Below are 14,574 nucleotides of genomic sequence, written 5' to 3' on the forward strand. Positions count from 1 at the left end.
CAAGGACAAGCTCAAGTTTAAGCCCCAGCAGCAGCACCAACACACCCTCTCCCAACCCACTACTTAACTGGAGTGAAGATGGCGGGGGCGCGGCAGCTGCTTATAAAGCCTCGCGAAATCCGACGCCGGGAGATGACGTTCTAATCACGCGGACGGACCGAGTCAGGCGGGAATCTCCGAGCGCTGCTCGGAATCGGGCTCGGAATGATGACGTCCGTGGGGGCTCGGATCTCTGATATCCGAGCCCGCACATCTCTAGTCCAAACCCAAGATAATTATCACAAAAAGAATATATGTGCAATTTCATGGAAGGACTTTGGCCAGGATGTAATGGAAGCTGATTTTAGTGGCTTAAAAAAAGCTTATAACCACTGGCTTAGGCAATCCCTGATGCTGAGGGGCTGGAAATGCCCCAGAGTGATGGAAAGGGGATGTGTTATGACGGGGCATGTCTCAGCAAAAGATGTTGGTTTGCTATCCTGGTGTCCTTGTCTCACCATGATAAGTGTTTGGTTATGGTGTACTAGGGTGAAAGCATGTAACTACACTGCTTCACAGCTGAGTGACAATTGCTCTACTAATGAAAACTAGAGTGCAGTGCAGCGGATAGATATGGCACTACAGAATACAATGTACAGGTATGGTAATATGCCTGACAAGAGGTCCAGTGCACATTACATTAAATACAGCTATTTTAGTACAATAATATTGCATACATTGTGAAATTTGACAAACCCTGAGCATAGCCTCGAGCACTATTTAACGGCCACCTAATTACCAAATAATTCTGGGTGTGAATGAGCTGACAAGCTGGTACATTTTACATATTGGCCTAGTGGGTAACGCTACAGCATGCTATATGATGTGTTCAGATTCTGCTATGTTCAGCGTCTCCTCCGCAAAAAAGACTTTCCGATCAGGCAGTTTAGCGTCCAATGCAGCTTGGGGACATACTGTACCATTGTAAAAAAAAGAATATTTCTGCGCTCAGGTTATAGCTGCTCGAGGTGGGGTTTTGAATTTTTTATATGTGACAGATTCAAGCGCTTGTATTATGAAAATTACTAATGTGCATGCCCCACAAAATAAAATAAAAACAAAAGCAAAAAACAAGAATAAAAATAAATACAAAATAAAAAATAGTATAAAAAGAAGTGAGTATTCTCACTATATGTTTACAACTCCTTTATGGAGTATGTGGAGTTTTTCCACCGGGGTTTCTTGAGTTAGATAGGCACTCAGTTTGATGGTATACAACAGTTGCCGTTTGAGTACAGAGACGGAGATTGCCGGCTCCGGGAGGGTATGGGTAAGTTACTATCTGTCCCTAACCTTACCTCTCCGCCAGTTCTTCAGAGCAATGCGGCGGCGTCTTCTCCGTCTTCTCCTTCTGTTTGCACGCTGGATGTTCCGTGACCGAAAGTCGCTTCCGGCAATGAGAGTGTGCAGTCCTAACTTCTCCCCTCGTCTCCAATGCGTTAGTTAGTCAATGTTTCAATCCAGAATGACCATCGTCAGGAATTAGCAGCTAGATTAAAGTGAACAATAGCAACAACCAGAGTAAATAGGTGATCACAAACCCACACGGGGTCAAAAAAATGAGCATTCCTAATTATACAGCATTTTTCAAGACATTGTAGCTGTGTAATACATGTATCTACTTTGATGCATGGTCACTTTGTAATTCGTTTCATTTATTTTAAATATAAAATGTCAGCATTTTTTTTTTATTTATTTTTTAGGAATTTCCATATATGCCTTCTCTGCAACTAGTGGCAGTATCTGCATCTGAAGACCACTGGTAAATGATGGCTAGTTTTTCGGCTGAGGATGAAGTCTCGCTCCAGTCAATGGTTAGACAGCTCCTGCAAAGTGTAAAGGAAAGACTGACCACTGCACCGTCTGCTGAATGTGCTGAGGAGATTCTGCTGCATCTTGAGGAAACTGATGAACATTTTCACAAGTAATTAGATTGTTCATAAATTACCATATAAAGTTTAGAAGTCTTTTAGAAACATGAAAAAACTGCTGAGGGTTTCCGATTAAATCTGTTTGCTGTAGATGAAAGTGGTTCTTGTTTGCTTGCAGGTAAATGTATGGAAGTTTCATACTTACAGTGAATTGTTGTTGCCAGACAGTTTTGTGGAAAATGGTTATACAATGCAGCTTGAGGGCTCATTGAACTGTATACCAAATGTAAGCTGTTCTCATGAGAATTAATGTGAAACGTGGCTCAGAATAAAAATGACAACATAGTGCTTGTACTATTAACGTAAGAGGTTGGGCTATACTGTCCATGAAAGCACCAAAAGAGTATTAGTATTATCTTTTATCTATGCTAACATATTTTACATAGTGGTATATACTATAGGCAGAATTGTTTCAACGCCTGATGGGCCCCATGTGCAGTGGCTCTAATCGGCAGCAGCACCACCCTTTTACCCCTTTGCTTCAAATCCTACCTTGTGCTCGCAAGAAGGTATCCCCTCTCTTCTGTGACACCATCTTACAAAAAGGTAATTTGGATGATTACGCTATGGTCCTACAGGGGCGGACTGGGCCGGGGGCAGGGTGCCAAATGCCCCCCAGGGCCGGTATCTACTTGCTGTATGCATGTGCAATGCATCTTGCCTCCGCCTCCGCCTCCGGGTCCAGCCGCAGTCAGCCTTCTGTAAGGCGACGGCCCCTCCAAAAATGGCCGCCGACTTGGAGGAGACAGACTCTAGAGTTACTGCCATACCTCTAGTGTCTGTCAGTGCAGCCAGCGCTACACAGAAGTGCGGATTCGGGTAGCGCTGGCACGCTGTGTAAGGAACCCCTAGCCACAGAGGCTGCCAACATTTCTGGCTGCTTTTATTTTTACTACTAAAGTTCAGCGGTGCCGCCCCCCCGTCCTTACCCCGCCCGCCCCCTCCAACAGCCCTGTTACAGCCGTCACAGCCGCCATCGCACTGCGGGCTGTGACGGCTGACTTATCACCTGTCTGTGATCATACAGCCTGCGCTGGGCCTGCACAGGCTGCAGGACGGTGAACAGATCCAGCTGCCAGCCGCCCGCCACAGCTAACCTCCTCCTGCCCGGCTCCCACAATGTGGCTACCAGAGGGTACTACGACAGCAAATATAAAGGAGGTAATGTGGTATGTGAAGAAAGGGGGCAAGGAGGGTGTTATGGGATGTGTACAGGAATGTTAGGGACTGTCAGTGCCCATCAGATGGTCATATGGGTTGGGGGGGTTTATGGCATATGTATGTTGGACAGTCAGTGGAATGGGTCTGTGGCCAGGATAGAGGGTTATTATGGGGTGTATATTGGGGGACAGGAACTGAAGTGCAGGATGTGTTGTTATATTAGAGTGTTTGTAGGAGATAGGGGGAGTAGGGTATGTTGGGGGTAGAGGGGTATGGGGTACATGTGGGAAGACATGTGCAGTAGTAGTGTGTGGGTGGACAGGGGGAGTAGTGTAGGGGTATGGTGATAGCTGTTACGGGGTGTATGTGGGCTGTGCAGCGGTGACAAATGGGGCGAAGTGCAGGGGTAACGGGCGTAGAGGTGCAGTGGAATGGAGAGGTTCAGTGGTGACAGAGGCAGGGCCGGTGCAAGGGTTATAGACACCCTAGGCAAAGCTGCAGAATACCGCCTCTGCTCCCCCAAATACCCTCTTCCCAGCACCCCACATATTCATTTCTGTAAAGAAACTGCTAATAAATAAATATAAAATATACAGAGAGGGTCTGTTACGCTGTTGGAAGATGAAATATACCCCCCTTTGTATGTCCCCCAGCCTGACCCACTTAATTGTACACCCCCCAGTCTGACCCCCCCCCCCCTTTACTGTATGTCCCCTCATCCATTCACTGCCTCTCATACAGTATATACACATTCATACATCCATCCACTGCCTCCATACATATATACATTCATACACTACCTTTCTCATATATACATATACTGCATCTGTCATATGTACATAAGCTGTCTGGCAATAAGCATGTAACCCGTGACAATGAGCAATATACCTCCTGACAGTGAACATGTAGGTAAGCAGCAGTTATGTGGTATAATATGTAATAGACATTATTATGTTTAATGGGTGTTGGCTTTATGTGTAATGGGCATTACAGTGTGCGGCATTATGTGTAATGGGCATTACGGTGTGGTATTATGTGTAATGGGCATTACGGTGTGGCATTATGGTGTGTGACATTATGTTTGATGGGCATTATGGTGTGCGGCATTATGTTTAATGGGTATTATGCTTTTGGCTTTATGTGTAATGGACATTGCGGTGTGTGGCATTACAGTGTAAATTTTTGCAACGTACCTTCGGCACGCACTGTCCCCGTTTCTGGTGTGTGTGTGTGTGTGTGTGTGTGTGTGTGTGGGGGGGAATGATTGTTTAATCCTTGCTGCATACTAGAGAGGAGAAGGGAGAGGTTTGGGTGGTGAAACGATGGTGAGGGTGGTGGGCCACTTGCTTGTACTGCCCCCCAGGCTGAAAGTTGCCAGCCAGCCCCTGGCTATGAAGGAGGGGGGATCCACTTCCTGGCACCTGGTAAGACTATGATCTGGTTGCAGGATGTGCAGAGTAATAATCCCCTGGATCCAGGGACCCATTTTCACTGCACCATCACAAACATGCCTATGACTGTGGGGGATCGTGATACAAAATATACATATACACATACAGATGTGTCCACATACATCTATCCTCGGTGCGATAAAAGTCTTGTTACACATAAGCATGGGGTCCATGTGACTCTAGCACATAGCATATTTGCATGTGACTTTTTCTGTTGCAGTGTGTCTAGAATGCACAAACAATGATATGCAGCATCCTATATACTGTGCGTGACTGCAGGTATATCAGCATACGGAATGCTACATTACAGTGTTTTAATGACCGTCAGAGTTTCCCAGAATATAGAAATATCATATTTAATCAGCTGAAGCTGCTTGTGTGTCCTATTTGCACCATCATTTGTATTTTTGGAACTAAACTTTTCTTTACCATCTGGCTCTTTAAAAAAAAATAAGCTCTTGTGCTTCATGGGTTTACCTGCGGCTTTCTGCCTGCTCAAAGATGCTATGTGCCCAGCATTTGTCTTCGGCTTCCTGCCCACTGTTTTACAGAGAGTTAGGACACTAAATTGGCAGATGTTATGGCATCAATATCTGTTGTCGAGTAGACCAAAGATTGGCAAATGAGGAAAGCAGATGGCAATAACAGTGGAAATCTCTGTGTCCAGTAGCTCAAATGAGGTAAAAGCACCTGTTATTTTTTACAAATTAGTAACTTTTAGATTTGTGAGAATTAAGTTGGAAGTCCGGTACTGAGCTGATTGAAACTGCAGCAACCTAATTTTCAGGTATTTCTCCCCGACTATATACAGTATTTCCCAAACTTTTATTGACTCTTGGCATCCTAGATTGTCAGTATTTTTTCCATGGCACCCCTAGAATAAAAGTTTTTATTATAGATACATTTGAGAAAAAATATAACATTGTGCTTACCTATCATCATTAGTTTTAGCTATGCCATATTGCACAGAATATATATGTATGGGAGGTGATATTAAACGCCAGATTTGTAAAGGGACCATATAAGAGAAGTTCTTTCTGTGAATTGGGGAGGGACACTAAAGTGTCATTAGGACATTGCCCGCAAACAAAGATAACCCACCGTCATCCCTCCTATATGCACATTGATTCTAATACGAGCAGCAAGAGGTTTTATACACAGGGCAAAGATTTAAAGGTGGTAACGGCAACCTTGGCGGGAACCATTGTTCAAGGCAAAACGGGGGGGAGCATATACCATTGTCATAACCATAGATGAAGGATGGGAATAGAGAGCTTTAATAGCCGTTACATATTGACCTTGAAAACCAAAAGAGTATAGGATAGAAAATGGGAAGGACCAAGAGATACGGTCAAATGCATTTTCTGTGTCCAATGCAAAACAACTGAGGAAAAAATAATCAAATTAATTGTGTATCTGGTGTTATTTAAGGCTCACCGACTCGGGACAAAGGTCTGTATTCAGCAGGAAAAAGGGCCTGTAGTTGTCACAAAGAAGGGGGTTCTTATATTTAGGAATACTATTACGGGAAGTCGTGGAGTCTTGATGAAAAGAGGCACCATGCATTATCTTGTTAAACAGGTGGACCATGTGCAGAGTAAGCTGTGGAACAAAAGATTTGTAATATGCCAATTGATATCTGTACGGGCCTGATGCCTTGGAAAGTGTCTGAGATTTAAGTGCTACTTCCACTTTCTCATATGATATGTCAGCATTAAAGAAAGTACAGGAGGTCTCATTAATTTGAGGTAGCTCACAAGAGTCAAGATAGTTTTGTGAATCTTGGGCCATAGTTCAATAGGGCAATCTAAATTGTGTAATTGTCTATAAAAGTCAGAAAAAAATATTGTTCATTATTTAAGTGGGGTGGCCAGATGAATCCTTTATAATCCTTTAGAATACATGGCGTGAGAGGCCCATTTGTTACAAAGTTTATTTCTAAGAGGGCATGGTCTTTGTTGCACCTCTCGTAAAATTTTTGGTTAGCCCAACCTCTAGTCAGACAAAACAGCCCTAGCGGTAGTAGAAGATCCAACAGTGAGCCACTTTAAAATAAGAACATTAACATCAAAATTCATTGTAGACCCTTTTTGAATGAAATGAAATTAAATGAAAGATTGTTTGAATTGCAAAACAAAATTTGGACTGCAAAAGGTTAAGTCTCTACGAAAGTCTACCTCCTGTTGCTGCAAAGATTTCAAAAGTTGGTATTAGAAGAGAGTGGTCAGACCATGTAATCGGTAGAAATGAAGAGTTGTGATACTATTTGTAAGAGGGAGGAACAGCACCAAAACCAAACCAATCTATGTGAGAATAAACATAATTTGGATTGAAAATAAAAAGTGTAGTCACTTTGTGATTAAGAAAACGGACATAAAAAAACCCGCCTCGGCCATACATTTGCGCAAAGCGGATGAATGTGAATACACTCCTGACCGAGGGGGGCCTGATTTATCCATATGTGTAAGTACCATATTAAAATTGCCGCCTACCAATGTTCTACCTTGTCGAAAAAGGCTGAGTTCCTGAAAGAATTTACAAAAAAGCAGGATTGTCCTGTATTAGCGTAAAGGTTGGGCAATGTTACCTCCTTGTGCGTATGGATGGTGCATTTTAAACAAAATTGTAATTCAGAGATGTTAGTCTGTTTTTGCAGAAAAAAGCAATACTGCTAAATTGTGTTCCGCGCTAATTTTCTGTAGCAGCTTGTAGTTCTTCCTTCCAAAGAATAGTTCAGTCTCTGATCAGACATTCATCGTTCGCGTAACTCCTTGTAAATGAATTACATTTATAACCAGAAAGCTAATTCACTAGGGTCAACAAGAGCTGGTCACTTTAGTTGAAAATGGTACAAAAAATAAAATAGCTTTGCAAGATGACCTGATAATGTAAATGGACTTTATTTTGCCAATTCAATGTGTTACTATTAGTTTTACTAGAATTAATACAACTATTGTGTGCTGTATAGGGATGAAACCGTATTGAGCACCTGTTTCTATTTTGTTTGAAGCAGTATCCCAGTGTAATCTGAGTGGCCAGAAATTTCCAATACTTTTATCAGGTAGGTAATAAAGTGTATACATCAATTTATCAGCTGCATCACTGATCAAAGGAACCAAGCTGTACTTATATTGTAGATTCAGCAGCACACCAGTAAGAAGATATCTGTCTATGAAATCAGAAGGCACTGTCAAAAAATATTATCAGGACTGCGGTTGTGACATAGCACCTGCTAATCTTGGCACTGACAGACAACAGTGGTATATTGTCCCACAAGAAACCCTGTTCTGGATCTGCTCTAGTGCTTAATGTGGTGGGAGGGTGGAGCATGTTTGGCATAATAGCAGACAGCATAGTCAGACTAGCCAAGGTCCATAGGATGCTCTGTATCAATACACCACAGAGCAAATACACTGATTAATCACAGGCAGTGATTTTTTTTTTTTTTATTGAAATGCTGGATATCTGAGCTGTGTTTCTAGAACTAGGTGACTTTCTCACAAATAGCGCCAATAATCAACTAAGTTTCCATGTGTGGATTGGGGGAGGGGGTTCATCTTCCATGAATGCACGGCTCTGGTCTTCAAACCATAGGAATGCCAAGACCCATACAGAGAGAAGAGAAAAGTGGATTGAGTGGGATATGTCAAGGGGAAGCATTGTGAACCACTGTTATACTGTCACCCTGTGCATGATCCACTGTCACCCTGAGGGCATGACCTGTCACCACCAGTACATTTCCCACTTATACCTGGTGTATGTGCCACTATCACTCCTTGTATCTGTCACCCAGTGTGTGCCCTCACTATAGATGAAAAATCCCTGTTACAAAGGCAGTATGAGAGCTTCCTGCATCTTCTGCACAATTTAGAAACACATTAGACCTAAAGTGAGTCCTCTCTGTCTCTCTCTCTCTGTCTCTCTGTCTCTCTCTCAATAGTTTAGTGCTCAGATTACACATTGCTTCGCTATTTTTCAAAATATCTGCACAATTGCAGAAGGATCTTGGGGCCTTATTCTGGTTCACTCTTAGAGGCAAGTTCCTTCTCAGATGGCTAAACCAATGTGCACTGCAGGTGGGGCAGATCTAACATGTGCAGATAGAATTAGATTTGGATGGGGTTTTTCTTCAAAGTGAGTTCTATATTGCAGTGTAGAAATAAAGCAGTCCGTATTTCCCCTGCACAGAAACAAAATAACTCCCCCCAAATCTAATTATCTATGCACATGCTATATCTGCCCCACCTGCAGTGCACATGGTTTTGTCCATCTGAGAAGGAATTTGCCACTTAGAGTGAACTAGAATAAGGCCCTTAGTCTTAAGTGCCAGCAGAGAGGAGGAGTCTACATATGGACCTCCACCTCTCTTAAAAAAACAAAAAACGAGAACACAGCATTTTAAGAACAGCTAGTGTAACATGATTATTTCATGGTGCAGGGCCTCAAAGTAACAAAGCAACAAATTAAGTAACAGCCCCAAAATTACTTTCATACTTGCACATAACCTATCCAGAAATGTCCCATTGGCACCAAAATTACCTCCATGCTGTCAGACCTATTGATAGCCGCCACTATCTCTTCCATGGCTGATTCCCCCCTCTAGTCCCTGCACCTTAAAAGTTGTCAAACCCATGAATAGAATCCACAATGTAGTGCACTAGAAGCAGCCTCTTTACTGATGGTCATGCGTATGATGCAGCACAGTTCGAACTATATGAAGTTACTTGTAACAATCAGCATTGTGACTGAACAGATTTAGGTGTGACTGCACACTACATAGATCTGCTTAGTTACAATGGCTTTTAACTAATGATTATAAGTAGGGATATGCACCGGCCACTTTTCAGGTTTTAGGTCTGGATTACCTTCTGTTCTTGGGTTCTAATGGGTTTTGCCAAAAGCACCCTTCTGGGTTTTGGGTACTGTTTTTTTTTTTATTTTTTTATTTTTTTTAGCATAAAAACGCTATCGTTGCAGAATTTTTATTTTTTTTGCTCGTATGCTATTATTAACCTTAATAGTGTTAATTTCCAGTCTGTTCTGAACACCTCACAATATTGTTCTTAGGCCAAAAGGTTGCACCGAGGTAGCTGGATGACTATGATAAGCGACGCAAGAGAGCAGCACAAACACGTGCCCCATTTAGGAGTGGCAGAAAGGATGACAGCAGAAGATGGAATTGTCCTCCCACCCACCCTTATGTTGTATAACCAATCATTTCAGCGACAGGGTGTGCCACAGGACTGTCGCTGAAATGATTGGTTTGTTTGGGCCCCCACACAAAAAAAGCAACTCCTCTATCCCTGTACAAACTGGCTCTACAGAGGCAAGATGTCCTCATCATCCTTATCCTCTGATTCCTTGCCCCATTCAGTGTGTACTTCCTTATCCTCACAGATTATCAATTCGTCTGTAGTCTTTGGAGGCAATTGCTGGTCTTCATTGAAGAATTGATCATTCATATTTATAAACATCATCTCCACATTTTGCGGAAGCAACCTCCTATGCCGCTCGCTTACCAGGTTCTCGACTGTACAAAGAACTCTTTCGGAGTACACACTGGAGGGGGGACAACTACTTGAATGCTGTCACCAAAATAATCCTCCACCATTTTTTCAATGGTGACCGCATTGTATGTGGCAAGAGGTAGACCTGTCAGCAATTGTTGGCAGGTCCTTCAGTCCAGACCAGATGTCCAAACCCGCTCCTTCCTGCCCTGTGTTCCCACCAGTGGGTCGGGTAGGAAATTTGAGCTGTTTCCTCGCAGCCACAGGTATGGGAGAAAATGAAGGAAGAGCTGTTGCCATGTCACAGTCCACTTCAGATGACAATCTCCTGACCAGCAGATATTTACATCTTTGTAGACTTGTGTCCGCCAGAAAAAGAGACACAACATACACTTTAAACTGAGGATCGAGTACGGTGGCCAGAATGTATTCCTCTGACTTTAACAGACTGACCACCCTCGTTCCTGGCAAAGCGTATTAAGGGCTTCATCCACAAGAGATGCATGCTCCTCCTTTACATTCTCCAGCTACTTCTGCAACAGCCTGATCAGGGGAATGACCTGATCAGTGGGTACAGCAGCTGTACCCACTGTCCACTTAACTACAGACATGTGGACAAGCGGATCAGGGCAAACTAAGGACTATATGACTGTGATAGCCCACTGGGTAGATGCATCACCTTCTGCAGCAGCAGCATCTCCTGCACGCCAGCTCCTTCCAAGGCAAGCTAAACTGTGTATCACCGGTTTCAGGAAGAGGCACAATGCCAACAACCTCCTAGAGAAACTGAGGGAAATCCTCTCCCAGTGGCTTACCCCCCTTGTGGTGTCGGACAGTGGTGTAAGTTCATCCCAGTTGCCCAGAGGCAAGATAAATATTGGTGTCCCCCCTTCCCCATGAAACACACATACATACTGTACCACCTTTATATAAATACATTTTTGCATGTGTGTACAGTATGTATGTTATGTGAATTATCTTTAAAATAAAGAGAGTGAGACCTCTATGGTCCTGCTAGGAGGGGGAATCAGCCACAGAAGTGATATCAATGGATTTCAAACTTGCAGAGGAGAGGTGCCCCCTTGGGAGCAGGAGCCCGGCGGCAGATGACTCCATTGCCTCCCAGAGTTCTGCCTCTGGTGTCGGACAACACCAGTAACATTGTGCGGGCATTACACATGGGCAATTTCCAGCACGTGCCATGTTTTGCTCACACAATAAATTTGGTTGTGCAACATTTCATCAAAAGTGACAGGAGCGTGCAGGAGATGCTTGCAGTGGCCCGCAAAATTTGCGGACACTGTCGGCATTCTGCCACTGCCTGCCAAAGGCTGGAGCAGCAACAAAAACTCCTCAACCTGCCCAGCCATCAGCTTAAACAAGAGGTGGTGACGCACTAGAACTCCACCCTCTATACCCCTGGGCATCACGGATGGTGTAATGGTTAGCATTACTGCCTCACAGCGCTGAGGTCATGGGTTCAATACCCACCATGGCCCTAACTGTGCGGGGTTTGTATATTCTCCCTGTGCGGTTTACTCCAGGTACCCCGGTTTCCTCCCACAATCCAAAAATATACTGGTAGGTCAATTGACTTCCAACAAAAATCAACCCTAGAATGTCTGTGTGCGCGTTTACATGTGGTAGGGAATATAGATTGTAAGCTTATCTGGGGCAGGGACCGATGTGAATGTTCAACTATACTCTTTAAAGCGCTGCGTAATATGTATGCACTATATAAGAAACTGTAAATAAATATATGCTGCAGAGGATGGAGGAGCAGCAAAAGGCCATTCAAGCCTACATGGCCATCTACGACATAGGCAGAGGAGCGGGGCTGCACCTGACTCAAGCACAGTGGAGGCCGATTTCCATGTTGTGCAAGGTTCTCCAGCCGTTTAAACTTGCCACACGTGAAGTCAGTTCCGACACGTTGTGATTCCGCAAAGCATGTAGCTCTTGTTGATAAAGCCCTCCATACGCTTTGCCAGGATACGAGGGTGGTCAGTCTGTTAATGTCAGAGGAATACATTCTGGCCACCGTGCTCGTAAAGTGTATGTTGTGTGTCTGTTTCCGGCAGACACAAGTCTACAAAGGTGCAAAGACCTGCTGGTCAGGAGATTGTCATCTGAAGGGGACTGTGACACGGCCAAAGCTCCTTCATTTTCTCCCACACCTGTGGCTGCCATTTCCCACACAACCCACTGGCGGGGATGCAGGGCAGACAGGAGGGTGTTTGGAAATCTGGTCCGGACTAAAGGACCTGCCAACGATTGCTGATATGTCTACTGTCGCTGCATTGGATGCTGTCACCATTGAAAAAAATGGTGGAGGATTACTTTGGTGACAGTATCCAAGTAGACATAGAGAAGAAGATATTCACTAGGAATATTCAGGCGCTCAACAGTGAGCTGTCTCTACAATATAAGCAGCTGCTTTGGTGTGAGGGCAGTCACTCCTCACTCAAGAAAAAGAGAAAGGGACTCGCACAAGGCGAGTTAAGCAGCGCTTGTATCAATCAATGAAACTCAATGGTTTATGAAAAAGTAACAAATTTTACTGATAAAAAATGGTGTACACAGTACAGCATAACATGTATAATAAAAACAACAATGAAAATACAATATCACAATAAATTGGAAAGGTGGGGAATAAACGTAAATGGGAATTAATGAAATAAAATTGAGAATGTCCCCGCCTCAATGGACATATATGTGAATGTTAGTTATAATCACTTGTTTGGGAAGATGGGTAAGTGCACATTACCAATGGAAGACTCTGGATCCTTTTTGGGAGGTATGGAGCTGGAAAGTCCTCACGATGTATGCGGTGTGTAGATGGTTACCGCTGGAGGTGTAGAGGGTCGTACAATATATTTCAATCCTCTGTTGGAGGTGTGAGAACCGATGAGGTAGGTCTCGGTCACCGGAGGTGATTGCGAAGTGATGCGCCCAAATAGAAATACCAGCAATGGGATCAAGTAGGGCTTCCGTGCCCAGGAATGGGACCTCACTGGTGTAGATGGTGTTACCAGGGGTTTTCAAGAGCACGGTGTCCGCCAGCGAGTCGTGTCCAAACAAGGATGAATGAATGAAAGTCCACAATGAATATGGTGTCACAGCAGTGTCCAGAGGCAGGGAGGGTTCAACTAACGCGTTTCACTGCGTCCTGCAGCTTTATCAAAGGTGTCATAAACCATTGAGTTTCATTGATTGATACAAGCGCTGCTTAACTCGCCTTGTGCGAGTCCCTTTCTCTTTATCCAAGTAGACATGTCAGACAGTCCTTATGTGTACTGGCAGGAAAAAAAGGCAGTTTGGAAGCCCCTGTACAAACTGGCTCTATTTTACCTGAGTTGTCCTCCCTCCAGTGTGTACTCCAAAAGCGTTTTTAGTGCAGCGTGGAACCTGATCAGTGAGCGGTGTAGGAAGTTGCATCCGCAAAATGTGGAGAAGATGTTTATAAAACTGAATTATCAATTATTCAAGGAAGACCAGGAATTGCCTCCAGAGATTATAATGGGACCTCGATTGTGGAGTCCAGCGGCGACGAATTGATAATCTGTGGCGCTGAGGAAGTACACACTGAAGGGGGCGAGGAATCAGATGAGGAGGATGATGAGTGACGATGACATCTTGTCTCTGTATATTTATACAGGGAGATATGAATTGTTTTTTTTTGTGTGGGGGCCCAAACAAACCAATAATTTCGGCCACAGTTTTGTAGGCCCTGTCGCTGAAATGTTTGGCATTTGTGCATGTCCTATTTACGCAACATAAGGGTGGGTGGGTGGGCCCAAGGACAATTACATCTTGCATCACCATTCACTAATCCCACTGCTGAGAGTCATTTATATGTGAGATAAGTGAACTCGTCTTTAATCACATACAACTGTTTGCTCTCAAGTGGTTATAATCTCAGAGCTGACCAATCCCACTGCTGAGTGTTGACCAATCCCACTGCTGAGTGTCATTGATTGCTGCACGAATCACCCACTGCTCCTCGGCTGGTCGTCGCTTGGTTATGTCTGGTCAGTAGGTTCCATTACATTCTACTGCCGTACATATAATACCTCTCTGCTGGTGCATCTACTGCCTTAGATAGGGTGTTACACAGGGCTATTTTTGTGCAGGCTCCAGCAGGAACTGAGGCCCTTATTCTAGTTCACTGTTTCTGACAAAATATTTGTTAGATGGACAAAACCATTTGCACTGCAGGTGAGGCAGGTGTAAAACCCCACCCAAATCTAATTATCTCTGCACAAGTAACACCTGCCTCACCTGCAGTGCACATGGTTTTGTCCATCTGAGGAATATTTTGTCAGAAACAGTGAACTAGAATAATGGCCACAGTTCCTGCTGGAGCCTGCACAAAAATAGCCCTGGTGTTACAGGTGTCTCCGGAAGTCATTCTGCAGTGTTGTTAATGTAGGCACTGTACCTTAAGCACAGATAACACGTACATGACTGTGTCACATTCACAGA

The 14,574-nt window shown here is 43.9% G+C and overlaps 1 protein-coding gene across 2 annotated transcripts in view; it reads left to right on the forward strand.

Annotated features, from left to right (window-relative positions):
* The window catches only part of TBC1D32 (TBC1 domain family member 32), a 386,630-nt gene that overhangs the window by 11,571 nt on the left and 360,485 nt on the right, over window positions 1-14,574 (forward strand). For both annotated transcript variants that reach the window (XM_083176796.1, XM_083176797.1), the window contains exon 2: window positions 1,743-1,963. In XM_083176796.1, the coding sequence (XP_083032922.1) occupies window positions 1,806-1,963 (158 nt within the window). In that variant the 5' untranslated portion in view covers window positions 1,743-1,805. The remainder of the gene's footprint in view (window positions 1-1,742; window positions 1,964-14,574) is intronic.

Source organism: Crinia signifera, chromosome 3 (genome assembly GCF_055691185.1).
Source record: "Crinia signifera chromosome 3, ASM5569118v1, whole genome shotgun sequence".
Taxonomy (NCBI): Eukaryota; Metazoa; Chordata; class Amphibia; order Anura; family Myobatrachidae; genus Crinia; species Crinia signifera.